General features: G+C 43.3%; 2 protein-coding genes across 9 annotated transcripts in view; one reads left to right on the top strand and one right to left on the bottom strand.

Annotated features, from left to right (window-relative positions):
- Window positions 1-2,230: 2,230 nt before the first annotated feature.
- Window positions 2,231-11,790, top strand: LOC110537401 (guanine nucleotide-binding protein G(I)/G(S)/G(T) subunit beta-2). Its single transcript, XM_021623421.3, has 10 exons — window positions 2,231-3,330; window positions 6,990-7,097; window positions 7,398-7,436; window positions 7,679-7,785; window positions 7,927-7,990; window positions 8,394-8,556; window positions 9,318-9,384; window positions 9,553-9,754; window positions 9,939-10,155; window positions 10,368-11,790. The coding sequence occupies exons 2-10, from the start codon at window positions 7,041-7,043 to the stop codon at window positions 10,472-10,474; spliced, it is 1,023 nt and encodes a 340-aa protein (XP_021479096.1). The 5' UTR covers window positions 2,231-3,330; window positions 6,990-7,040; the 3' UTR covers window positions 10,475-11,790.
- Window positions 11,791-12,862: 1,072 nt separating this feature from the next.
- Window positions 12,863-26,080, bottom strand: part of LOC110537391 (misshapen-like kinase 1) — a 35,675-nt gene continuing 22,457 nt past the window's right edge. For 2 of the 8 annotated variants that reach the window (XM_021623405.3, XM_021623403.3), the window contains 18 exons: window positions 25,849-26,019; window positions 25,141-25,404; window positions 22,367-22,446; window positions 21,759-21,862; window positions 21,548-21,648; window positions 21,214-21,237; window positions 20,866-21,017; window positions 20,516-20,624; window positions 20,225-20,341; window positions 19,972-20,083; window positions 19,508-19,663; window positions 19,151-19,294; window positions 18,784-18,918; window positions 18,502-18,602; window positions 18,222-18,371; window positions 17,754-17,913; window positions 17,513-17,652; window positions 12,863-17,375 (listed from right to left, as the gene is read on the bottom strand). In XM_021623405.3, coding sequence (XP_021479080.1) covers window positions 17,292-17,375; window positions 17,513-17,652; window positions 17,754-17,913; window positions 18,222-18,371; window positions 18,502-18,602; window positions 18,784-18,918; window positions 19,151-19,294; window positions 19,508-19,663; window positions 19,972-20,083; window positions 20,225-20,341; window positions 20,516-20,624; window positions 20,866-21,017; window positions 21,214-21,237; window positions 21,548-21,648; window positions 21,759-21,862; window positions 22,367-22,446; window positions 25,141-25,404; window positions 25,849-26,019 — 2,304 coding nt within the window. In that variant the 3' untranslated portion in view covers window positions 12,863-17,291. The remainder of the gene's footprint in view (window positions 17,376-17,512; window positions 17,653-17,753; window positions 17,914-18,221; window positions 18,372-18,501; window positions 18,603-18,783; window positions 18,919-19,150; window positions 19,295-19,507; window positions 19,664-19,971; window positions 20,084-20,224; window positions 20,342-20,515; window positions 20,625-20,865; window positions 21,018-21,213; window positions 21,238-21,547; window positions 21,649-21,758; window positions 21,863-22,366; window positions 22,447-25,140; window positions 25,405-25,848; window positions 26,020-26,080) is intronic. The other 6 variants (XM_090192217.1, XM_021623406.3, XM_021623407.3 and 3 more) reach the window with 3 other exon arrangements.

Here is a 26,080-nt window from a genome sequence, read left to right as displayed (position 1 = left end):
ACAGTGATTTAAGTGCTTATTTTTTTCTATAGGTCCGGGTGGTATCGGACCGATGGGCCAATGGGTCGGTAGGAGATTTGTCCTTGCCTGAAGATTTCAATCTCCCGATGGGGGACCGACAAGGACTGGAGTTGCTGGAGACCAGGCTGAGCCAGGACACCGAGCTCCAGGAGAGACTGTGTGCTCAGAAATGTATATAGCCATTGCTTTTTCCGGGAAGGAGCAAGAGACGTTCAACTTTGACCCTGTTGTTGCGACCGTTGTCTCGGATTTACACATACTATGTTACTTCTACCCCTAAGTCCAGGTTGGAAATGCACATTTGTGACTGCACTGGGCCATTAAGGGTAGGTTTAGTGTAGCTTAATTTCTCCCAGTGAGAAGTAATTGGTAGCTTGGTAAACTATATTTTCAGAGTAGCTTCACCAGCACTGTTCCTATCCTACTCTTACAGTCAGTGTCCTTAGGAACTGGGCTTCATATTGATGTGACCCAACAATGTATCCAAGGACTTCATGGCCATAGTAGGTGACATTCTCATAAAATAGGAATACATTGCATTTTATGAAAATGATGGTCTCTGTTTTGTTGAATGTTCACTGCCACCCACTGTTTAAGCAAAGAACTGAGCATCGAATCAGCATCAGCCTCTCTTGCTTGCAAAAAAAATGGAGAGCGAAATGCACCATTGTGTTTATCTAAAGGTTTAATCAAAGTTTTATGGTGAAAAGATAAGAGCGGTCACCTGGTTTTGGAATTGAATCCAGTTAACAATGCCCTTTTAAGTAAAGCATATTAAATGTGGACTTTGCTCTGATTAGGGTAGACCCTATTGGAACAAAAACATCTGATCATTTATGCTTATGTGTAGTTAAGGAAGAGATTTTTAGTGGCGTGTATAATATTTGCATGCATGTGTATTTTCAATCTGTGGATGTATGGCTCCTTGTGTCCATCTCTTTGCTCAAGCCCTTGCTGTTGCTAGGCAACCTATCCTCATTTACTACAGTCCCTTATGGCCTGCAGAGGGACAGGGCAGGTGGGATATACCATTGCCTTACTTTGTGTAGGGGAAGGATGCTTGTCCCTGCCTATAATATTGCAGCCTCGCTGTTTCACTTCCTTGGATGTCCAAGCCCTATCACCCCTTTGTCTGACAGAGTGCACTGCAGCCAGATCCAGAGATGGTAGAGTCTACTTTATTCTGTTGAACTTCAAAGTACACCTTTCGACTTTTCCAATGACCTTTTGCAATACACTGACACACAGAGTGTCAACAAGAGCAAATAATGCATTCTCTTTAGATGTGTGTTGATCATTTACCTATCCACAGACTATGGCAGATCCTGACTCCCATTCAACCAAAACCAGTCACTAGATTTCTGGGGTCTGCCCCCCAAATCAGATTATGAGTTAGCTTTTTTTGACTGATCGAGGGCCTAGGTAATCCCCCACCCTAGGGCCATTATTATAAATTATCATTAATGGTATGTTTGGTTAAACAATGGTCTGCTCTAGTCAAACCATGGGAATATATTTCTCAGGCCCATATGGCCATTTAGTACCAGCTGCTTGGTTCTGGTTTACTCCTGTCTTACAAATGCATTAAAATATAAGAATATAATTATGATGTATATATTGTGTGTGTGTGTTATGTGGGTCTCTAAGTTTAATGACAGTTTAATGACAGTTTAAAAATGCATTAGATATAAGAATACTGATTATGCATACTATGTAGTGTGTGTGTGTGTGTGTGTGTGTGTGTGTGTGTGTGTGTGTGTGTGTGTGTGTGTGTGTGTGTGTGTGTGTGTGTGTGTGTGTGTGGTCACACTGTAACCTTCACACAGTCTTTTGACAGTAAATAAAGACCAAGGTTTTAAAAAATCTGGACAGACAGAGGATTTAGAAATGAGCGGATTACTCACTATCATGAATATAAAACCATGGCTTGATAAAAACCCATCTCTCACCAGCCTATGGCCTTGCTCTCTCACACCCACATCTGCTAATTATAAAATAATCCTTAGGTGTATAGCCTACATCTCCTGGGATAATACAGTGCTTCGGAGTAATTAGTCTACTATGAGGTATTAATTACACAAGTAGTTTAATCAAAACGTGAAGGGGACGAAGTAAGAAATCTGCTATGAGTGATGAATTGAGGCCGATTGGAGCCACTTCAACAGTTCTTTTTTTCTAGGTGGGTGGGCTCTTGTAGTAATTTTCCTACATTGGAAGTAGTTAACGCTATAAGTGCACACTGTACTGTGAGATATAGTCGTAGGCCTAATCAATAACCAAGACACGAAAAGGGTTCTCATAAAGGAGACAAATGCGGCCCTGTGATGTTCAAGATCTGCAGTAGATCGAGGACCATCTGAGAGTCATCCCACCCGTAGCCTATCGAGTAGACATCAGAGGGGGGTTCTAAAATGGTACAGTCTCTCCGAAATGGGTGTGGTTGAATCGTGTTTACGAGATCTAACGTTAGCAAGCGCAGACCGGGTGATTTAATCTGAAACTACGTTATTTTATTATAATACTGCAATTCAGAGCTTTGAATACAAAAACACCTCATGCGAATATGCATTAGGCCTATTGCATGTTTAAAAAAAAAATTGTGTACCAATGGGTGGGTTTCCTGCTCCTCCGGCAAGATAGCCCAGTCGCTTTTAAATTATAATTTAAAATTTTCTCTCAAGAGTTTAAGCCTCTGTGTTTGGCAATTTATTTAATAATTCATTTTTTGACGAGGAGGCGACGGTCATTACGAAGCGAGGGAGTGAGGGGAGAGAAGGAGGAGGAAGATATCCGCGAACTAGCAGAGGAGGAAGGAAGCGAGGATCACGAAAAAACACAATCAAGAGAAAAACTGAGTCACAAAAAAGCTATTTACTAATTTCATATGGTTCAATGCATTTTCTTTGATGCGTGGACAGCTTGCAATTGTGTTCAATCCGCTCCAACAAAGATGTTTTCGAGTTTATGAAGGTCTCGGGCGTAGAAAGGCAAACCATTCTGAAGAGGAAACGGGAACACAACAGCAGAACTCATCTTTTCAAGGGGTCCAGTCAAACGGAGATATGGTGTCTCTGTACTTCGATCTAATATTTATTTGATGTGTAGCCTACATTGGAGATTCACTGAGCAAAAATCTAGAGAAGACAAGGAGCCGAGAGGATATTGAAAATATCTGCATATTTCTGTCCCTATATTGTTTTATTTTCTAAGGAAAAAGGGGCCAATAAACATCCCCAGCCTTTTTGAAACATTAAATCCCGACTGTATTCGAGAAAGACTACCAACCTCATCGGAAACATTACCTAACAGGTAGCCAGCCATCCATTATAAAATGCTGTCAGAATTGTCATGGATGTAAGATGGCTGGATGATGTAGCTACCAGTGATGGGCCTATTCATGACTAGGCTCATCATTTCGCTGAAATTATATTTCAACTGTATGTTTTGGTAGCCTAAATATAGACATATGGACGAACCTCCCCACTGTACCAAATGTTGTTCTATTTGCATATAGCATAGCTTGCTGTACATTCTTGCGATAACCTATATTAACACAGGCAACCCCGTAAAGTGTTTGCATATTGAGCGGCTTGGAAAAATTACACGGTTGCCAGGGTGTCAGTGCCATTAACCACGAATGCCAGGGGTTTACTGCTATAATCGTGGAATTATGGCCTTAAATTCATCAAGTAGCCTAACAGCTACCTATATCAAGTAGCCTCCATACATTTGTGGGTACTGGGTAGGCTACTGTTGCTTGTAGTGAGGGAGTAGCCTAGCCGTCTGAGCTGCGCCCCAAGGCCGATGTAAGCAACCTATTTGTTGATGAGGGAGGGCTATTCTACAGTGTCAATGCTGCAATTTGACCTTAAAATGGATTTGACATTTTATGCAAGGAATTTATTTAGAATTCTATTATAGAAAATGATGCTGTAATGCACTCAATCCAATAAGGTTAATATAATGTGCTTATTACTTTAGCACTCTTGGTTCGCTGTGAAATGTCAACCGAATAGACCAAGCAGGCTATCGTTTGCTGAGCATGAACATAAGGGGTGGGGCCACACTGTATTTTGCAATAATTTTTTCCAAATGAGAAGCAAGTCTTTGACCTATAGTTTAGGTAGCTTCTGTCTGTCAGTGGTCATGGGTAATATATTGTCTTTGACCTATAGTTTAGGTAGCTTCTGTCTGTCAGTGGTCATGGGTAATATATTGTCTTTGACCTATAGTTTAGGTAGCTACTGTCTGTCAGTTGTCATGGGTAATATATTGTCTTTGACCTATAGTTTAGGTAGCTTCTGTCTGTCAGTTGTCATGGGTAATATATTGTCTTTGACCGACAGTTTAGGTAGCTTCTGTCTGTCAGTTGTCATGGGTAATATATTGTCTTTGACCTATAGTTTAGGTAGCTTCTGTCTGTCAGTTGTCATGGGTAATATATTGTCTTTGACCGATAGTTTAGGTAGCTTCTGTCTGTCAGTTGTCATGGATAATATATTGTCTTGGAGAAAATGCTTAATAAGCTATTATGGTGACATTGATGGCCACCTATTCAGCACAGGACATGTGTTGAGGTCCACAACCACGTATAGTCAATAAGGATCATTTACATTCAGCCCTGCCTTGTGTTTTGCATCATTTTATACATCTTTCAAAATGATTTTACTAGTGGACAAACACTTCTTGAACCAATTGTACCAGAAATGCTCCCTTAAAATGATGTTCTTGAGGGAGGGTTAGGAACTGGAACGTGTGTCCAGACAACAACGGAATGGGTTGGTGACTGCCTGACAAGGTGGATTGCATTGCACATACTGTCCAGAAAGCATTGGGGAAAGGAGGAAACCAAAAAAGGGCCATTTCATGATGTCAGTGGGCGATGGTGTATCATCCCATCCCATGATGCCCAGTCCTCTCCTCTCCCACCCTGGTATCTGATGGTGATGCACCACCACCAACCCCTCAGTGCTTTATTGGCTAAATGAGCAGCTGTGCCAGGAGACTGGGACGCACCAATTTCCCCTGGTCGCCTTCCATTAGTGCTGTGTGATCCATCTGGTTGGAGGTTCCCACCGGGAACAATGACCCAGTTAATTTCTCCTCTCCCTAGCCTAGTAGATGGTGATGATGTGGATGTTCCTGTTTGTTTGTGTATGTGGAGTTGGAGGCCTTTAATAACATGGCACATGTGATGTGAGTGTTAGGTAATGTTAACATTGAGGCACTGGGATTAGAGGAAATATGGAAAATGTGAACACTAAATGTGATATTACCTGACACTGCTGCATGGGCAGTGTACCTGTCTGTGAATGCATTTTATTTTTTTAATATGTGTTTTTTTAATATGTGTTTTTTACCGGTACATCGCCACCGAAAGAGGTACAGTATCCACAGTGATGCAAATCGAATGTGCAAAGCAGAGTACAATGGTCAGAGGTGTTTCATCTGTGTCTTAACGGATTTGAATAGGCCCACAAACTCATGCAAATACTAGTGGCAATTTTTGAGTAGGATTTGAATGTGAAACCTCTCTCTCTTCGAATTCCCTGTGCATGTGATTAAAAACACGTCTGTAGTGCTAATCATGTTGATATGGAAGTGTATGGTACAACAAATACTGTTTTGGTGAATTTAAATAATACAAATAGGCCTACCATAGTATTTTCAGTCACATTCAACTGTGACGGTAACAATCGAGGTCTAGCGGGGGGAAAAGGTAGTAATTTGGAAATGTAGTTTGTGATAATGCTAGTGTCAGCCATTTTCAGTGTATTTCACTAGATGATCGAGATCTTGCTATAAAATAGTTTTAATTCGTTTTGATACTGCAGGTTGAACAATGACATTTTGTGTCCACTAGAATCGACCATAATCGCAGCAATGTTGAATCATTAACAAGTCCTTGTTAAAACATAGTAATAGCAAGATAATAACATAGTAATTATGCAAATATCCCACTGGCAAATTCCAAATGTAATGATAGCTATGCTAAATAGAGATTCAAAATGTCATTTTTATTTTATTTATTCAAGTAGGCAAGTCAGTTAAGAACAAATTCTTATTTACAATGGCGGCCTACCCCAGCCAAACCCTAACCCAGACGACGCTGGGCCAATTGTGCGCTGCCCTATGGGACTCCCAATCGCATCTGGTTGTGATACAGCCTAGAATCGAACCAGGGTGACACCTCTAGCACTGAGATACTGTGATTTAGACCGCTGCGCCACCCGGGAGCCCCCTTTTAGAACACAACACAAACACGCATACATTTTGTTCAATGTGCTTGTAATGAATGATAAATGCCTGCCTGCCTGCCTGCAGTAATCCTAATCTTGTTTCTGTGCATTAAGTGGTTTGTGGATATCAGAGAGAGCCCATTAAATGATGAAGCTCTCTCTCAGATTATACCAGATTAGAGATTATTCTCCACAGTTAAACCAGACAAGGCTGTACTAGCATAAATATACAGATTACAGAGCTTTACGTATTTTAGATGTGCTATGTTAGTAAACCGTGCACTTAAAATTCTGAATTAAGTATTATTTTATATGCCCAATTTACTCTGATTCTAGCTGCCGCTCTGCAGCCATGTTTGTGATGGTGTTAAACAACTAGCCTCCAGGTGAAATATGCCAAAATGATTAGGATCAGATCAAACCCATTGATCAGGTTGAGACCAGCAGAGGACCACGAGACCTCTGATGTAGTTGGAGTCGATTACTCACCATGATAACACTGCAATCAAATCATGCAATCTGATACGCATGCCATGTACAAACATAGCGCATATTACATTACAAGCAGATTGGTTTGTTCTGACGCAGGCACTGTCCATCATTCTAATTGGACATTTCTGCTCTTAGATGGAGTCCTAATTTTGAACTTGATATCTCAGTCTGGGCGATCTACATGAATGTTTTAAGTTTAAATTCTCATGCTGTTTTTCCATCCTTTGTCCCCACCAGGTGACTGACTGAGTGACAGAGGACTTCGACGAGGCCAGGGACCAATCCAAAATGAGCGAGCTGGAGCAGCTGCGTCAGGAGGCGGAGCAACTTAGGAACCAGATAAGAGTATGTGTGTCAGAGAATGTTACTGATCTGGGCACACATTTACAAAGAGTCCCAAAGGCTAGGCATGCTGATCTAGGATCAGTTTTGCCTTTTCGATTACAGGATATATCCTAGATCAGCAATCCTACTCTGAAACGCTTTATGATCTCAATGAAAGCAGTAAAACCATTGGGTCTAGAAGAGAAGGGGGTTGGTGGAAAAGGGAGTAGGTCTAACACACCATATTGAGAGGTGGGATATTTGCCTGGGTGAGATTGAGAGAGATTGCTGATGCTTGTCTAACCACTCTCTGTCTCTTAGGATGCCAGGAAAGCATGTGGGGACTCAACCCTGACACAGGTATGTATCACAGATACCCACATAAAAGAGAGTATGGCTGTGTTTTGACAGCCAGCCCAATCCTCATCTTTTTTTCACTAATTGATATTTTGCCCAATCAGATCAGCTCTGTAAAAGATCTGATGTGAAAAGATCTGATGTGCGAAAAAAGATCAGAATACCGTGCACTACATTGACACAGTAACCCTGTGATGAACTTGTCTTCTTTACATTGCTTTTCTGTGTGTTTGTGTGTCAACCAGATAACGTCAGGTCTGGATCCCGTGGGGAGGATTCAGATGCGGACGAGGCGCACTCTCCGTGGCCACCTGGCTAAGATCTATGCCATGCACTGGGGCACAGACTCTAGGTGGGTGTAACGTTATGCCAACCCATGAGGGGGCTTCTCCCTCTCTTCACACTCTCTCACTCATATACCACACATGGCGGTACAAGTGGTGCTTTTTTTGATGAGGCATAACACAATGGCTCTACCTCTTTGTCTCCGCAGGCTCCTGGTCAGCGCCTCTCAAGATGGAAAACTGATAATCTGGGACAGCTACACCACTAACAAGGTGAGAGCTGCACCCAAATAACAACATCTCCCCTGGTCTCACCAAGGGGCCTGGAAAGGTTGACTCACTCAGCAAACTAGGCAGCCTTCAGGGATTGGAAATGAAATGGGAGCCGACTGTGTGCTTTGACTCATCTCATACTTCTACTTACATCATAACCTACCAGAGTCACTTTGCCATTCAAACATTGTAAATTATATTATGCAATGGCTCCCCCTGAAAAGATCCCACAAATTCAATATAGAGGAAGCACAATGAACTACTATTCTGCTCCTGCTCTGTCTGGATGTGGACTTGGCTCTGGACTCCTGCCTGGCCCCGTTTACGATACTACGCTCTCCTTGTCCATGGCCATGCCTTTATTCTGTGACACACAGTGACCAACTCTTATCCCCCCCTCCAGATGCATGCTATCCCCCTGCGCTCCTCCTGGGTGATGACCTGTGCGTATGCCCCCTCTGGTAACTACGTAGCCTGTGGAGGTCTGGACAACATCTGTTCCATCTACTGCTTGAAGACCCGCGAGGGCAACGTCAGGGTCAGCAGGGAATTACCCGGACACACAGGTGAAGAATAATTACTACACACAAATACCTATGTGACTAAGCTTGAGTAATTTTGTGTTCATTTCTATTGAGAAATCATGGAAGTGTCTTAGCTAGGTTATGTGAGTTTATTTGATCCTCCCTGATTCTAACTTCCCCAGTGACACTGCATATGGTTGTGTATGCAGTTCAGTTGAGTATTCCTACCTGTTTCCTGTCCCACTGGGATCCCCAGGTCCCAAACCCCTAAACAAGGAAGACTTTAATTCACATGGCTAATTAGTCACAGGGCAACACAATTATAACGAGCTGAGACATCAGCCAGAAAACCTAGTGAGTCCCTTAGCTGTGTTACAGCGCTAGCTCACCTGGGGCTTTTAAATTACTCACATTCGGGAGGACGGGTATTGTTGAAATGAAGTCTTCCTCCTCGATCACACCTACAGCATAATTTCGCAAAATGGTACGCAGCATCATCTGGATATGTGTGCAACAAACGTTCCAACATTCACGTTCTGCTACCATTTCTGTCAAGCCGTCTACGCACAGTCTGACGCACGCACACGTTCAATAAATCCAACGTATGCACAGCACAGAACGCACTGCAACTGCCTCTGCAACTCAATGCTGCAAGGCAAACGCAGCATTCCATTGGAAATGAATGTACTTCTGGTGTACTAAAATGTAATGAAGCTGTTGGTGTGATGGAGGCGTTAGTAGGAGCACCATACATTGATATGGTGTGGTCAGTGTTCTACTAGATGTTTTTATTTGTGCTACAGGTTACCTGTCCTGTTGCCGTTTCATTGATGACAACCAAATCATCACAAGCTCAGGAGACACTACCTGGTGAGTCCTGATGGATCGGTAACCAAGGCTGATGGAGAATGCAAATATAAATATACTACAGTATATTGTCTATACGTAACTAGCTATGAGCTAGCCTAACCTTACACTCAAAATGATCTGATAGCAGTTGTTAAATCCAGTGGGTCGCTCTTCTGTTCTCTTACCCAGTGCACTGTGGGACATCGAGACAAGCCAGCAGACCACTGTGTTTTCGGGCCACAGCGGTGACGTCATGAGCCTGTCCCTGTCTCCAGACTTCCGCACCTTTGTGTCCGGAGCCTGTGACGCCTCCATTAAGCTGTGGGACATCAGGGACAGCATGTGCCGACAGACGTTCACGGGCCATGAGTCTGATATCAACGCAGTCTGTGTGAGTGTGCTGACCTGCTTTCTGTTTCATGTCATGGCAGTAAGCCAGGAAACCATACTCTAAGACATGTCACCTTTCCCAAAGTCCTTCATGTTAGCTGCACTAGCTAATTCTGAGTGTCTAATGTACCTAATGCTAGCTGATATAACCCATGGCTGTCACTCCCTCTCTCTCTCCTCTACAGTTCTTTCCCAACGGCAGCGCCTTTGCCACCGGCTCCGACGACGCCACCTGCAGGCTGTTTGACCTGCGCGCCGACCAGGAGCTCAGCCTGTACTCTCACGACAACATCATCTGTGGCATCACCTCCGTGGCCTTCTCCCGCTCCGGACGGCTGCTGCTGGCCGGCTACGACGACTTCAACTGCAACATCTGGGATGCCATGAAGGGAGATCGAGCAGGTCAGTGGGGTGTGGTGGGGTGGAGTAGGAGCGAGTGGCTGTCATTTAGCTGGCAGCCATTGTTGTATAGTTGTGTCTGGCTATGCATCAGACCCGTGACTGAAAACAACTGATAAGTTCAGTTCAGGGGTATTTCAAGATGGTGGATTGATGAGATAACATATGGTGTCCTGGTTAGCTAACACTTGTTTGTTTGTCCCTCTCTGTGTCAGGAGTGTTAGCCGGCCATGACAATCGCGTGAGCTGTCTAGGTGTGACTGATGATGGCATGGCGGTGGCCACTGGGTCCTGGGACAGCTTCCTCAAGATCTGGAACTGACAAGTTACCTGAGCCATGCACACACACACATTACACACACACACATAGACACATACATACAGACACACACATAGACACACACACACACACACACATACCCACACGCAAACACAATATTGATCATACAAAGTATTCACATCTCACATTTTGGTACACATAGTTTGCACACTGTATTCACACTGTACGTAAAGATGTACACATACACACATACACATTAAAACATTGTACATAATATATATATATAACGCCAATTAGGTATGAGTTTACACAGACACACAAATGCCACTTGCAATTGTACATGTTACCAATCACATTGTATGCAGGAAGAGTCCACCAAAATTACAAACAAATGCCCACACTACCCACAACAGATATATAGGTACACAGTACACACACACAGTTATAATACATTTGTAATTGGAACTACCATTAAAGACGTGACCAAATTCAATAAAATCCTGACATATGCTAAACTAAAACACGCATTTGAAATGTCACAATTTACCAGATTTTTCAACACAAATGTGTTCACACACACACACACACAAACTTTAAGTGCATGCACACATACATGTGCACACAAACATACAAAAATATATACATGCACACACATCTACAGTACATGTTTATTTCTGAGCGAAACTCCAACTCTTGAGCTAAATGGGGGAGACAATTCTGTTTTTCGTTTGTTTACTCTGAAGTCCCAAATATCCTTAAATCTGATTTTCTGTGCTACAGTAGGTTTGTGTCTCTCTGTAACAGGGTGAAAAAAGTCACAGTTGAAGGAATAGAGAGTGATGGGCTGGAAAAGCATGGTAATAAGTGAATCCAATAACACTCAAGACACTACAGACAGGGAGATAGAGAGCAGAAAGAATGCCCAACTTTCCACAGTGACACTGTTAAAGGAAAATCAAGATAAACCATCAATTCTTAAAGTTTCTTCTGGCTCAAACAAAATGCTATCATGTAGTTACTGTTTTTATAGATATGTACACCCACATATATAAGTAAATATATGATAGTTTTGATTTTGATGTTTTTGTTGTATTAATTTTTTACGCCTATTTTATTCATGTTTTCCCTGTGTGCCTCAGATACACTTTAAGGATAATTAAATAGAGAATAATTATGAAATTAAACTAAATGAAATCAATAAAATGAGAGATTCATAAGGTGAGCGAGATTATCAAGAGACAACTCTCAAATAAGCAGGGGGCAATATTCATACTTTGACTTTGTCAATATATTATGTCAACTTTATGATGGTATACATTGTACATACTATTAATAAATACATGTAGCCTCTCTTGCCAGTTTTGGCCCGTTGTGTACTTCTTTTTTAACATGGTAATTTCTGTTTAAAACCATGCATGGTAGTTTTCAAGGGAGATATATGGGGATCCTGTTCAGCACACAACTTCAACATAAACAGTGAATTGTACATGCTTTGATGACCCAATTTAACCTTGATGAAACCTACCTGATGTCCAGATTTCTGCTCTAATTTCTCAACACACTACTTACTATAGACTGATTAATGATATAAATAGTTACTGGTCATTTTTAGAATGCTCAGATAATGTATTCATGTTGCGTTCCGATTCTTTACCCTTTTTCCAGAAGTGTGCACCCGTTCCCTCCCCCACATGGGGATTGGATTGGTGCATACCAAGACCAGAGGGAGTTCCCAACAATAGTTTATATGTACACTAGATGATAACCTGTTTTGAAGCCACTGTTCCTCCATCTTGGCACACCCAACCGTTGTAAAACATATTTTGGAAGCTAAAGAAATGCATTTATTTAAACGTCTAAATTTGTATTGACAAGTTTATTATATTAGACGCTTTAATGCATACTTATATGTGAGCTAAACATACAAATAAAAAAAATATTCAAATGTTTTCCTTAAAGTATAATTGTTTAAAGTTCTAATGTTACTGTCCCCCACTACAACATGATTTAAATACATGTCATTTTGTCCTTGAAACATTTGATTGAAATACTGTAGAATTCCATTCATTAATTTGGACTGCTTCATCCGGAGTGCCAATATGGCCGACCGCTGGCGTCAAAGCATCTCATTCGCCAATACATAGCATCAGCAATCCAGGGTTTATATACATCATTGGTTTCCACCATGTTCTTTAAACCAGTCTATTCCTTTTAATTCCACAAGGTGGAGTATAAATCCACACTTCAGGGAAATGGTTGAACATTGGACAGCAAGCATGATAAATGTGTCTGTTGGAGTGAAGTCCTGCATGATGGTGGTTGGGAACTGGAGGCCATTTATACAACACATGCTTAGCCCATTCTCTCATTGGATTCATTGTTCCTCATGTTTTACACCCAATCTATGAATACGGATACTATTATAGACCGTTTAAGATGAGATCAATATAGTTTTATTTTTCAAACAATTCTTCATCAAGACTTTTACAGACTCATGAGTTCATTCAACACAATCTTTTAAAATATTAAAGTTCATCAGTCTATTTAATACAATCTGAAGTTAACCACTCAAAACAGAAACACTAAACAAACGTGGTAAAAGACATTTCATTTCTCAAAAACAAGAGATTGAAAAAAAAAAAAAAAAAAAAAAAGTAGAAGAGATTATAGACCCATCCAAAGAAATCAGCCGTTTCAGCTTTCAGACTTTCACCTGTACTGGTTCCCACAAGCACCTATTAAAAATCACAAATCCATTCATACTTTAATCTTATTCTACAAGATCCAAGATTATGTTGTACAGCAGGGATTCCCAAACTCGGTCCTGGGGCACATTTTGGTTTTTGCCCTAGCAGTACAGAGCTGATTCAAATAACCAAACCATCAAGCTTTGATTATTTGAATCAGATGTGGTAGTACTAGGGCAAAAGCCCTGTTGTACAGTATTACTATATAATATATATGTGAATGGAGTGTCTGATTAGTGTGTGACTACATTGGGTGGAGCAGGTAGCAAGAGGCAGGTAATAAAACACTACACAGAAGCAGGAAACCCACCCAACTGATTATCATGTATTATAATTTATCATTCATTTATTCATCCTCCTCATAAAGGCAATTACTGGATAAACGCATCAATGCAAAACTAGCATCACAACTGTTGATGTTTGTGTATTATGCCAACTGTGGATTACAAAGTAGATTTTCTTGGGATTAAGACAAAAAAACAGATTAAGCAGTGTATGGGTATCTCTCAATTATGAGACACAAACAAACAGTCCATCTTACATTCAGTTTGCTAAAGGCCACGATAAACACCCTCCCACCAAAGTCACACAGACAGAGACAGCAGAGAATTCAATTTAACACTCATATTGCTTATGAAGGAGAAGTGTCAACGTTTGATATGGCAAGGACAGCCTTCGTGATATGCCTCTGTTTTGTGGGGCTGAAAAATTGGATTTGTGTAACAAAGCCCATTGTACTGTTACAACTTTGTCGTAACACTACACTTGACTGATACTTTATATTTAGGGATTGACAATAGAAACGTTGCTATACAAAAATTAGAAGGCTCACTTGATGACAAATTGTTGACCCTCTCCCACCCACCTTTCTGTCTCAGCTGGCTACTCCTGCATCGAACAGTACATGTCCTCAATAGACTGGTCACTCCTAACTAGTAGTCATAGCATGACTACTAGTTAGGCTGTATCAAGAGGAATCTGTACTTCACCTGGAAAGACACGCAGCTCAGCCATCACTCTCATGCATCTGTCACACCCCCCAAAACAGTCCAAACATTCAGTCTTAAGGTACACACCCACATTCATAGCTTTCCCCTCACTACTGTAGATTAGAATACATTGTGCTTAGATTAATTAATATACCAGACAGTAAAGTATGTTATAGAAATCTGTTTTATAGACATACATTCATTTATTTAAATCTCTCAATATAATTTACATATCCTTTAATAAAATAGTCCTTTCAGAATATATTAAGTTGGTTACTTTCCCACTGCATCTCAGCCAGTCCACACACTTGACCACCAGCAAAAACCTGCTTCTTTATCGCCATGTCTCTAGCCCCTCTAACACCACACAACAAAACCCAGGTCACTGGCTTCAGTTTCATTTGAACATATGAAATACTATTAAACTATTCGCAACAAATGTGAAGTAGCATATGGCTTTTCTATGGTATTTTGGCCCCCCTCCCACCGTCTAGAGAACCATCAAATCAAGAGATGCATTTTTATAGGCATATCATTTTCTACATTCCAAATTGGTTTGCTGACATCAACTGCACATTCTCCCTGTGCCTATATTCTAGTCACATGAATGTGTCATACAAGCAGATTGTATGCATTGAATGAAATTGCATGAAATGAACGATGGTTGAAATTCTCTAGAGAACGTTTCCTCTTCCACATGGTGGCAACAGATACAATCCCTGTGAGTCCATTCAATGCTTAAAGAGCAGTAGGTAAACATTGCAGTTATTATGACAGAATGAAATATATAATCATTGACAATGTAAAACATTAAAAGTTGTTGAAACATATTGGGACGTTCTGGTTTCTATTTAAGTGCACTTAATTGGCACAGAACACCATTCTTAACAAGGGAGGCAACTATTGATTATGTTGTTCCGTCTGTCAGTAACACCTCTTCTTCATGAAGTTCAGCGTTAGAAGATTGAGTGGGGGGTCATATTCACCCCTCCCCCAACACCCATCTCCCAGTCTCTTCCCTACTCCAAGGCACTGCTTAAACTGTAAACATGGCAGTTTGGCTAACTAAGATATGAGGACTTTTTCACAGCTGCCAGGGGTACTTGCTGAGTGTGTGTAAAATGTGACATTTGCGATATCAGTCACAAATGGCACACAGCTGATATTGAATGCACTAGGCTGGCGAGAAACTCATCTAAGAATTGATACGGAATTGTGATACAGGATAAATGGCTCAGATATGTGCATGCAAGCATGCTCACATAAGAGTAAAATAGACAAATTGTAACTGAACTAAAAAGTGTGTCAATCGATTCTGTTCTTTACTTCCTTATATATTTTAATATATATTTAATGTTATAATATATATAACATTAATTTAGCATAAACTACATAACATACCCACAGCTTAAGCATTTCCCCTGATCTCTAAAAGAATCAAAGCAGATTCATGTATGTCCAGAGGACAATTGGGAACTTTGGTAGGGAAAACAATAGCAATTACACTATATTCAACAACTTGTTGCCTTACAACTAGTTTAGTAAGATGATAAATGAAAGTGCCCAATGAGTTTGAGTCCTCTGGTTCAGTATTGCAGAGACAAATATGACACAAAACTGGGCCTGGAAAACATCAGTGAGTGGATTTCAACACTGGCTCAAGAATCACACAGCTATTGCTTGGAACCACACTGATAGCTCAGTATTATCCACTGCAGCCCTATCCCTACAAACCAACATCTGAGTACAAACGTAACAAGATCCATACCAATGAACATAAAATACATCAATAACAGAGGTTACAGACAGAGTAGATCTAGCAAGAGGGAACTATTTTTCACTGGATTACAGCCGCCAGATGAGAGCCTGAACCCCAGCACTATCCCCCAGGTAAGGATCATGGAGACCTGCTGCCATTATAATATTCTAACAAGCACATCACTCGCTCACCCAATTCCTATGTCCTCTATATTACGGTCACATCAAAACCTTCATACTTCATCACCCCTCGACCCCCACATCTTAAGTCACCTCACTGCCTACCTCTGGTACAATTTACACACAACAAATTAATTCAACCTAAACTCCCCTCTCGGAACAAGAACTGCACTAGAACAGCATATATATTGCAATATAACGGCAATATAACAGTAGAGAGTAAAAGTAAGAATGCCAGTTAGGCTAATACCAAATACAGAAACAGTACAGATAATAGTGATATTGTTTAAATTCTTAACAAGAGAAAAGTTTAATATCATAAGTCTGTTCGATAGGCTCCTACAATGGTAAATAGCTCCATCCCCGATATGAAACAAGGGGAGATAAAGACATATGAAAGCATGATGCGTGAACACAGCAATATGTTCCATTTTACCAGGGACTAGAATGTTACTATGTTCACATATTGGATAGTCTGTCTTCCGAGGAGTAAAAAAAAAAACTCCTTCCCCAAAAAACTCCATCAAAATAAAACATGAAATCAAGTTTTAATCAAATACCTATTTCTCTTTTTGAATGATGAGTTGAATAATTAAACCATAGGGAATCTGAAGCATTTTGAGTGTTGCAACAATACCTTAGGGTGTGCCAGTGCAGTATATATATCAGGTCAGTGGCCACACCCTGAATGGAGGCGTTATATACACGTCTGCGGGTGACTTCAATCTACCCATGTTTTCTTCCATTTAAACATGTTAGATACCGTCTATTTACAATTCAATCTGGACTTATATTGGTTGAATCTTGCTTTCTTTAAAATGTATTTCACCAGGAAGGAATGTTTTTAACATACCCCTAATAAGAAGGAACTAACTACGGTAGTTTACAACTAAAACACAGGCGCACCAACTGACTGAGGTACAACAATACAGGACAAGTATATACAGTACAAAGTAGAGGTACTACATTAGAAGCCTGTAGTGATGTCTCATAGGTAGCTACCATTCCAGAGGGAGATCAATCAGACCAGGGGAGTCAGAAGATGGCAGGTGAGATGGACTCATTGTCGTGAAGATTTAGGCTGGAATGGATTTACAGTATGCTTGTGTGTTGGCGAGCCGCGCGTGCGTGCGTGTATATATATGTGTATGAGTGTTTTGTGTCTGTGTATGGGACTATGTTGCTTCACCAGTTCATGATGCAGTTCCTGTTCAGGGTCATGAAGTAGACCTGGCTGCTGCCTCCGGAGCGCACAGAGGCAAAGAACACCTGAGACACACATTAACAAGACATGAGGCTTATTACTCATATTCAATGAGACTCCAGTGCCTACAGCTGTACGTACCGGAGGCATAAACATAGATCACTTAAGTAATATTTTGAATACCAATGTGTCTGTGACCCACCTTGTCATTCCTCTCACAGAGGAACTTGAGCCTCTGGGCTCTCTTGTGCATGAAGACTCCGTCCAAGTGGCCTGTCTCTACAGCACGGATCTCAATGGCCTTTTCTCCCCAGCCCATGATCTGGTTAGAGCAGATATGTGCTGCACACAGGGAGAGAGAGAGAGAGAACTCAGAACATGCCAATTTCAAGAGAAAGAAGTGTGTGTGCCTGTGACTGCGTGCAGGTACACATGTGCCATACCAACAGAGGTGGGCATCTCGCCCCACTGCAGCACCACATCTTTGATGATGCGTCCGTAGGTGTTGACGTAGACTCCCTCGTCCTCGTAGCACAGCAGCATCTCCATGCCGTCTGAGCTGGGCAGGAACACGATGGCATGTGGCATTATCTGGATCTGGATCTGGGGACACACACAGGGGCGAAGGACTAGAATCTTGTTTTACCTAACAGTTGAATGCACTGATTCTACGTCGCTCTGAATAAGAGTGAAGTGACTAAAATATTAAATATATGTACATCTTGAAAGAAAGTGTTAGAATCTGTGAGGTTTTCACATCAATACCTTTCAGGTCTGGGCATCTAATCAACGAAATGTATCATTATTCATGTTCTATAGATATTTTAGGTGTGAATTAATTCCAAAGCTTTATTTGATTTGGAAGAATTTGTCTGCGTGCGTCTTGTTCCATGAGGAACTCCTCCACTCACATGCACTGGGATGTAGATGTCATAGTTGTTCCCAGAGTCGACATCGATAGCGTGGAAGCCAGCACTGGAGCCGTAGATGACCTTCAACCTCTGTCCTTCCTCCACTGTGAGGTCAACCAACTGGGGCCTGTGGGGCAGGTCACCAAAGGACTAGAGGAGAGTGAGAGAGGCAAAGAGAGAGGAGAACATGGGGTGTTTTGAATGTTGTTCTGGTCGACTGGTTGAGTGGAAATAGAACTCCTGGCATTTAGAACAATGAGGCAGGAAAGGTGAGACCTACCTTGAAGGCCATGAATTTGTGATAAGGCTTGGGAGCCCAGGCGTATACCTCCACCGCGTTCTTCATAGCTATCACCAGGAACTTGATCCTCTCATATTTCACTAGACACATACAAAGCGGGATTAGAGCCATTATGTGCCACTATAAATAAACAGTGCCAAAAAGGCAAAACCAAATGTGTAAATATACATTGTTAAAAAAACAGAATGCATTGATAATAGATACACGGTTCAATAATGGGTCACATCACTGTTACTCCGTCTCCTCCCTTCCTTTACTCACCCACTTTGTAGTGGACACATCCCTCCATCTCCCCTACAGTGGTCCAGCCCTGCTTCTTCTCCACCTCCGGGTCATTGTGAAGGATCTTGTTCCTCAGCCAGGCCAGGTAGTACACACGCACCTTGTTCTTCTTACCTGGGATGGACACACACACAGTTATATAGTGGATAAAGGGCGTAGTAGCAACAGATGGAGTTTGTGATGCACAGGTCCTTTTCCACAGGTTTATTAAATGAAGTGAAACGTTCAGAACGTTGCAGATAGAAATGCTCAAGTCAGAATCCTGTTAGCTCTAGCTGAAGGTTTTGTGACGTTGCACTCTCCCAAACAGACCCCAGGTGAGTGCAGAGCAGTACTAATCAATCACCTGATATGGTGATGAGCAGGTTGAGTCCCTCCAGGACGTCCATCTGTTGGAACCTGCGGGAGTTGATGAGGGAGTAGACCTTCCCCTGACCACTACGGTCCAGCAGCTTCAGACCGTTCTCCGTCCCTACCAGCAGGTTCACACCTAGGGACCACACACACTTAGATACAAATATCCCCCTTAATGCAATCAATCAGGACGTACAATGTGTGAAAAATGTGATATTCAAGCTGGGTGGAACAAAGCATGTTACATGTGGTCATTGAAATGCATATCATTCTATATTTCATTTGAATTCTGTGGCTCATATGATTAGAGTGTGGGCTATAGCCAAGACCAGTGTGCCGTCTGTCTCACCCCAGAGAGCAGCACAGAGGATCTCAGAGTTGAACCTCTTCTTGTACTTGCGGATCTCGGGGGTGTCGCTGTGGGGGCGTGTGTTGGTGGGGTTTACATTCACCATGGAGCCTTTCCTCACCTCCATTTTCAGCTGCTCAAACCTGGAGCCCAGGCCTGGACACAGCAGGAGCAGAGTTTAGAGGGAGGAGAGAAACACAAGCCGTAGTTCTCTATGAATGCTAAAACTTCCTTAAGGGAATGATAATATTGAATCAAGCTACTGTGGGCAACTGCTGCCCTCCTGCTTGTGAGACATTTCCATGAGTTAGATTAACCAACAGCAGTAAGTAAGAGATGCTGATGATTGTGAGCCGAGTACTGAAAATAGAGGGACTAGAATAGGAAACTAGGTAAGGGAAGGTATATAGGGGAACCTCATTTAACCCCTTATGATAATGACCAGTTCTATTGTCTGTACTTACTGCCCACAGAGATGGCATCCACAGGGCCTGGTGGTTGATACATGCCCAGGTCGACAAAGGTGGTGAAGGAGGACTTGCCACTTGACGCCTTGACTAGACCCCTGGACTGATACTGGGGGAAACAAGAAGGGAGTAAGAAATACCACTGGGAATGGGGTTTATGGCAGAGAAACATGTACATGGAGAGACAGATTAACAGTCAGAGACATACAGAGAGACAGTCAGAGACAGACAAATGGTCAGACAGACTTACATCATAGACAGAGTCTTTCCCAGGGGAGGAGTGCGAGGCGGAGTCAGTGGGGGAGTGGGAGGGCTGCACCACGTCAGGCAGGTTGGTGTATCCATTGTGGCTCCGCTTCTCTGGTGTCTGCCAGGCAATGGGGACAAACCAGTCAAACTCCCAACACAACCGCTACATAAGAGTAAGCTAACCACCCACACACCCCCCCCCCCACGTCAGTCCTATAGGTGTGTGTTTAATGCAGATTAGTCCAGTAGGCTACTTCCTGAGAGACTACTTCCTGAGAGACAGATGACTCACCCTCTGCACCAGCATGGTCTGGTCCCCGTAGCCTCCAGCCTGCCCCTCCTCCCCCTCCTCCTCATGAACCACCATGGTGTTGACTGAGTCAGAGTCTGCATCCCGGGGACTAAAGAAAGACAGGAGAGGAAGCCAGGGAGGAAGACGGGAAGGAAACAGAGGAAGGTGACAGAGCAGAGGGCAGTGGAGGATATAGAGTGGACAGGAAAATAAAAAGACAAGGAATGGTCAGGGTGGCGGTAAAAGTGGACAATGGGCTTTCAATAACATTAAGTAGCTATGTCTCTAAAAAGCAGTTCCTTTTTTCTTCTTCCTGTTTGTCTGTGTGCCTCTCCCACCCTGGTACTGACCGGTCTGTGGGGCTGTCCTCCTCCTCATTCCCCTCTCCACTCTCACTCTCCTCACTGCTCTCACTGCCTTCGGAGGATGAAGAGTAGTCGTTGGCCTTCACCGGAGGTCTGGGCTGCTCCTCAGGGCGCTCCTTAGCATACAGCCCATGGTCCTGAACACAAACAGGCACACACGCAGACGACACAGACACGCAACAGACATTAGGGAATCATAGAGCTGGGCGTTTCCTCAATAGTTAACGTACTTTGCCAGCATACCAGTACTATGGCAGGCTTGTGTAACTTTTAACACAGCAGCCTGACATAGTGGAAGCAAAAACATATCACAGCACACACAGAGATACTAACCTCTCCTATTGCTCTCTTGTAACTCTGTGCATTGGAAGAAGCAGTGGACAAACAGGGAAGTGAGTGCAGAGGAAAGGGTGTGATCAACAGGTACAGAAAATAGGATCATAAAAAGAGAGCAACTGTTAGTGCAGGTGTCAATATCCAGGTGTAGGGATTGGGAGTGAGTGCAGATATTACAATAGTGCAGAATAGTCAGTGAAGAGAGCAATATAGATTTCTACAAGTGATAAGTATAAAAGAAGATGAGTGTGATAAGGGTGTATAAAGTGTTGTCTGATTATCCATCACGCAGTGTTCAGAGTGGGGGGGGTTACAGGTGAGGGGTACTTACAGCAGGGCGACTGGGGCGGGACGAGGTGCGAGACTCCCCTGGCTTGTGCCCCTTCATGCGCCCGTCATGGCCTAGTATGGGGGAGTCCATTTTGGAGGAGCCTGAAACCAACACATTAATATCACATCATTGTTGGGGTTTGCTTTCATTTTGTAAGAGGGATCAAGAGATGGAGAGAAAAGCAGAGTCAGCAACAGTGTGATTTACTCACTGAGTATGCGGTGCCTCTCCAGAGAGCCAGTCTGGGGCAGATTGGATACAAGGTGCATGCTATCTCCTCTCTCCCAGCGGTCGTTGCGGCTGAGGTCTGGGTTGCTGTTAAGGAAGACACCAAATCAGTTATCTGGCCTCAGCAGTCAATATCATGACTGTGTCATGATCTACCACCATTCATGTGTCATTATTAGAATCAGAGAAATCTACCCTGACATGCATCTAAAGGTAAATCTGTGAGAAAGGGAGTAAAACAGTTTCTGATGGGTGTGTTGGAACACCGTCAGCTGATTATTTTGATGAATCACGATAAACCAGACGTGTTGCTTAGAGTGGGAACAGGGATTTTAGCCACAAAATATTTTTGTGGAAAATGTCAGATTACCTACCTCCATGTTGTCAGCATGCAGCAAAAAATATGAATAAACATAGGTGGACTTTCTGGAGAAGGAAGGAGGGACTGGGCTTTGGCAGAGGGAGGCACGGGCTTTGTTGAGACAGATTGGGAAGTGTTCTCCTCCAGAACCTAAATCAAGTAGTGGGAACTTGTGCGTTCTTGACACCGAGATTAGACAACAGTAGCTCAAATGTGTCCGCCTGAGTTACCTGGCTCTGACTGGATGCCTGATGCCAGACGAAAGGTTGGTGTTGAGAGCTGTGGCAATGGAGGCTGTCCTCTGGGGAATCTGGGAAAGATACAGTGAAATACCACATTAACATATAGATCTATATACCCTTTAGAGAGCTCCAGACTGTGACCATTTAGTACCATTTTGTGACCCCTCGACTTGGCTGTGCGAGTACATTTTTTTATTCTACATGGTCGCTTCTCTCAAAACGTCTAAACCCATGATTTGGTCAAACAGTAAAGCACATTATCCTTATGATTCCTCTCATTAAAGTGTCTGCCTGCCCCTGTAAACTGGGGCCTGCTGCTGTGTCGAGGGGGGAAAAAATGCTGCGGGATAATTTTTCTTTCGGATTGTATAAGATTTCAAAATCCAATTGCGGGGAAAACACAGCTATCCGGTTGTCACGGTCAAAGAGGTGGTTCTGAGCTTTCTGTAGTATAATTTATATAAACAAGAGATAAAAGTAACAAGTAATTAATGAGCAGCAGTAAAAAGTAACAATATATACAGGGGGGGGCACAGAGTCAATGTGCAGGGACACCGGTTAGTTGAGGTAGTATGTACATGTAGGTAGAGTTAATTAAAGTGACTATGAATAGATCACAGCAGAGAGTGGCAGTGGTGTGGAGAGGGTGGGCAATGTAAATAGTCTGGGTAGCCATTTGACTAGATGTTCAGGAGTCTTATGGCTTGGGGGTAGAAGCTGTTTAGAAGCCTCTTGGATCTAGACTTGGTGGTCTGGTACAGCTTGCCATGCGGTAGCAGAGATAACAGTCTATGACTTGGGTGACTGGTGTCTGACAATTTTTAGGGCCTTCCTCGAACACCGCCTGGTATAGAGGTCCTGGATGGCAGGAAGCTTGGCCCCAGTGATGTACTGGGCCATTTGCACTACCCTCTGTAGTGGCTTGCGGTCGAAGACTGAGCAGTTGCCATACCAGGCAGTGATGCAACCAGATGCTCTCGATGGTGCAGCTGTAGACATTTTTGAGGATCTGAGAACCCATGACAAATCTTTTCAGTCTCCTGAGGGGGAATAGGTTTTGTCGTGCCCGCTTCACGACTGTCATGGTGTGCTTGGACCATGTTAGTTTGTTGGTGATGTGGACACCAAGGAACTTGAAGCTCTGCTCTCAACCTGCTCCACTCATCCGTCGATGAGAATGGGGGAGTGCTCGGTCCTCTTTTTCCTGTAGTCCACCATAAACTCCTTTGTCTTGATCACGTTGAGGGAGAGGTTGTTGTCCTGGCACCACACAACCAGGTCACTGACCTCAGCCTGTAGGGAGGTCTCGTTGAAGTCGGTGATCAGGCCCACCACTGTTGTGTCATCGGCAAATGTAATGATGGTGTTGGAGTCGTGCCTGGCCGTGCAGTCATGAGTGAACAAGGAGTACAGGAGGGGGCTGAGCATGCACCTCTGAGGGGCCCCCGTGTTGAGGATCAGCGTGGCGGATGTATTGTTACCTACCCTTACCACATCCTTAGCTTAGTGATGAGCTTTGAGGGCACTATGGTGTTGAACGCTGAGCTGTAGTCAATGAATAGCATTCTCACATAGGTGTTCATTTTGCTCTGGTGGGAAAGGGCAGTGTGGAGTGCAATAGAGATAGCATCATCTGTGGATCTGTTTGGGCGGTATGTAAATTGGAGTGGGTCTAGGGTTTCTGGGATGATGGTGTTGATGTGAGCCATGACTAGCCTTTCAAAGCACTTCATGGCTACAGACGTGAGTGCTACGGGTCGGTAGTCATTTAGGCAGGTTACCTTAGTGTTCTTGGGCACAGGCACTATGGAGGTCTGCTTAAAATATCTTGGTATTAGACTTGGACAAGGAGAGGTTGAAAATGTCAGTGAAGACACTTGCTAGTTGGTCAGCGCATGCTCGCAGTACACGTCCTGGTAATCCGTCTGGCAATGCGGCCTTGTGAATGTTGACCTGTTTAAAGAGCGTGATCACAGTCTTCCGGTACAGCTGGTGCTCTCATGCATGTTTTAGTGTTATTTGCCTCGAAGCGAGCATAGATGTAGTTCAGCTCATCTGGTAGTCTCGTGTCACTGGGCAACTCTAGGCTGTGCTTCCCTTTGTAGTCTGTAATGGGTTGCAGGCCCTGCCACATCTGACAAACGTCAGAGCCTGTGTAGTACGACTCGATCTTAGTCCTGTATTGACGCTTTGCCTGTTTGATATGGCTTTGAGATACGGAGCGCAGGAGATGCGCATAGGCCACTGCGATTGCACAGGCCTTATGTTTATTGGGACATTAACATTAGATTATTATGTGGCTACTAGCAGTGGATATTATATTTAGAGTTAACGATCTAGCTAATGTGTTTTGAGTTTCCACTTACTCAGGCAGTGAACTAGCCCCAAATAAATTAAAATATTGATAATTCTGTAGCCCTGTTTTAACAGTAAAATATAACAATAGCTTAATTGTCAACCCAAAATGCATGACAATCACTGGATTAGGTTGCACATTAAAATATTTTGAATCAAAACATGAAAAGATGACGAAAAAGTATTTATTGAATACTGTCTCAGTAGTCTATTACACTTAAATAACGCACTGAGAGTGACTTTATAAGATGATCAAAAGATATATATTACATAACGCTGTGAAAAATTGGTGTGACCAAATCCAACTGAAAAATGTAGTGGCACAAGCGCCACCAGGGAAAATGTTAGTCTGGAGCGCTGTCTTTAGTCAACATCTAAAGACTAAAACCCAGCAGGTGGTCTCTGACCTTGGGCGGCTGCTCCATCTCTGGCAGGCGGATCCAGGGGCCGCGGTCCTCCCTTGTGCGAGGCTGTGGGGCGGGGCTCTCGGAGGTGGGGTCGGAGTTCTGTCGGACCAGCTCCCTGGAGTGGACAGGGCGGGGGGTGGGGGTAGGGGATAGGTCCTGGGTGGGGAAGGCGGACATGGTCTTAGTGGGCTGGTCACACAGGGACTGGGAGCGGGGGACAGGGGCAGCGTAGGGCTTCAGCGGAACCAAGTGGGCCATCTGGAACTGCAAGGGGGCAGCGGTGAGGAAGGAGGGAAGGGAGTGTGAAGGTGGAGGAGCGGGCAGGGTAAGGCAGTGAGAGCAGGCAGGATAGAGTGGGACAGGATTGTGCATGTTGAGGATTGAGGATTGTGCATGTTTTAAGATGGGGAATAGAGGGATTTTTGCCATTTTATGAAATGGCAATGAAACAATATGAAAGCAATAAGAAGGGGAGAGGGTGGGTCCAGGAGGAGAAGGGAGAAAAGGAAGGTAAATAAGACTGGAAATAAATAAAGTTCAAAGAAGCATTATTAGACAAGGGGTAATGCAGCTCAAGAAAGAAAGACAACGCAGTCGCCACTGTGCTAAACCATTATTTGACCAAAATGTCTGCAATGTTGTAACACGGGAAAACATACAAATAAAGTACACACTGACTAATACATTTCCAGATGAACACCAACACACCTTGCCCTGTCCCCCCTGAGGTTCAACAGGCCGCTGCATAGGCGGGGTCTGAGTAGCCTGGCCCCCTCCGGATTGGCTGATGGAGTCGGAGCGTGATTGGATGGCAGTGTCAGAGACAGTGGTGCAGATTTTGGGTGAGCCCTGCCTGTTGAGCTTACTGCGCTCCTCCACCTGAGACAAAGGGAGAGAAGGGAGGCAAAGACGGGGGACAGGAGACAGGGAGAGGGAGGAA

The sequence above is a fragment of the Oncorhynchus mykiss genome, chromosome 12 (assembly GCF_057628025.1).
Source record: "Oncorhynchus mykiss isolate SJ-2025 chromosome 12, ASM5762802v1, whole genome shotgun sequence".
Classification (NCBI taxonomy): Eukaryota; Metazoa; Chordata; class Actinopteri; order Salmoniformes; family Salmonidae; genus Oncorhynchus; species Oncorhynchus mykiss.
This window is presented reverse-complemented; position numbering and strand designations above follow the sequence as displayed.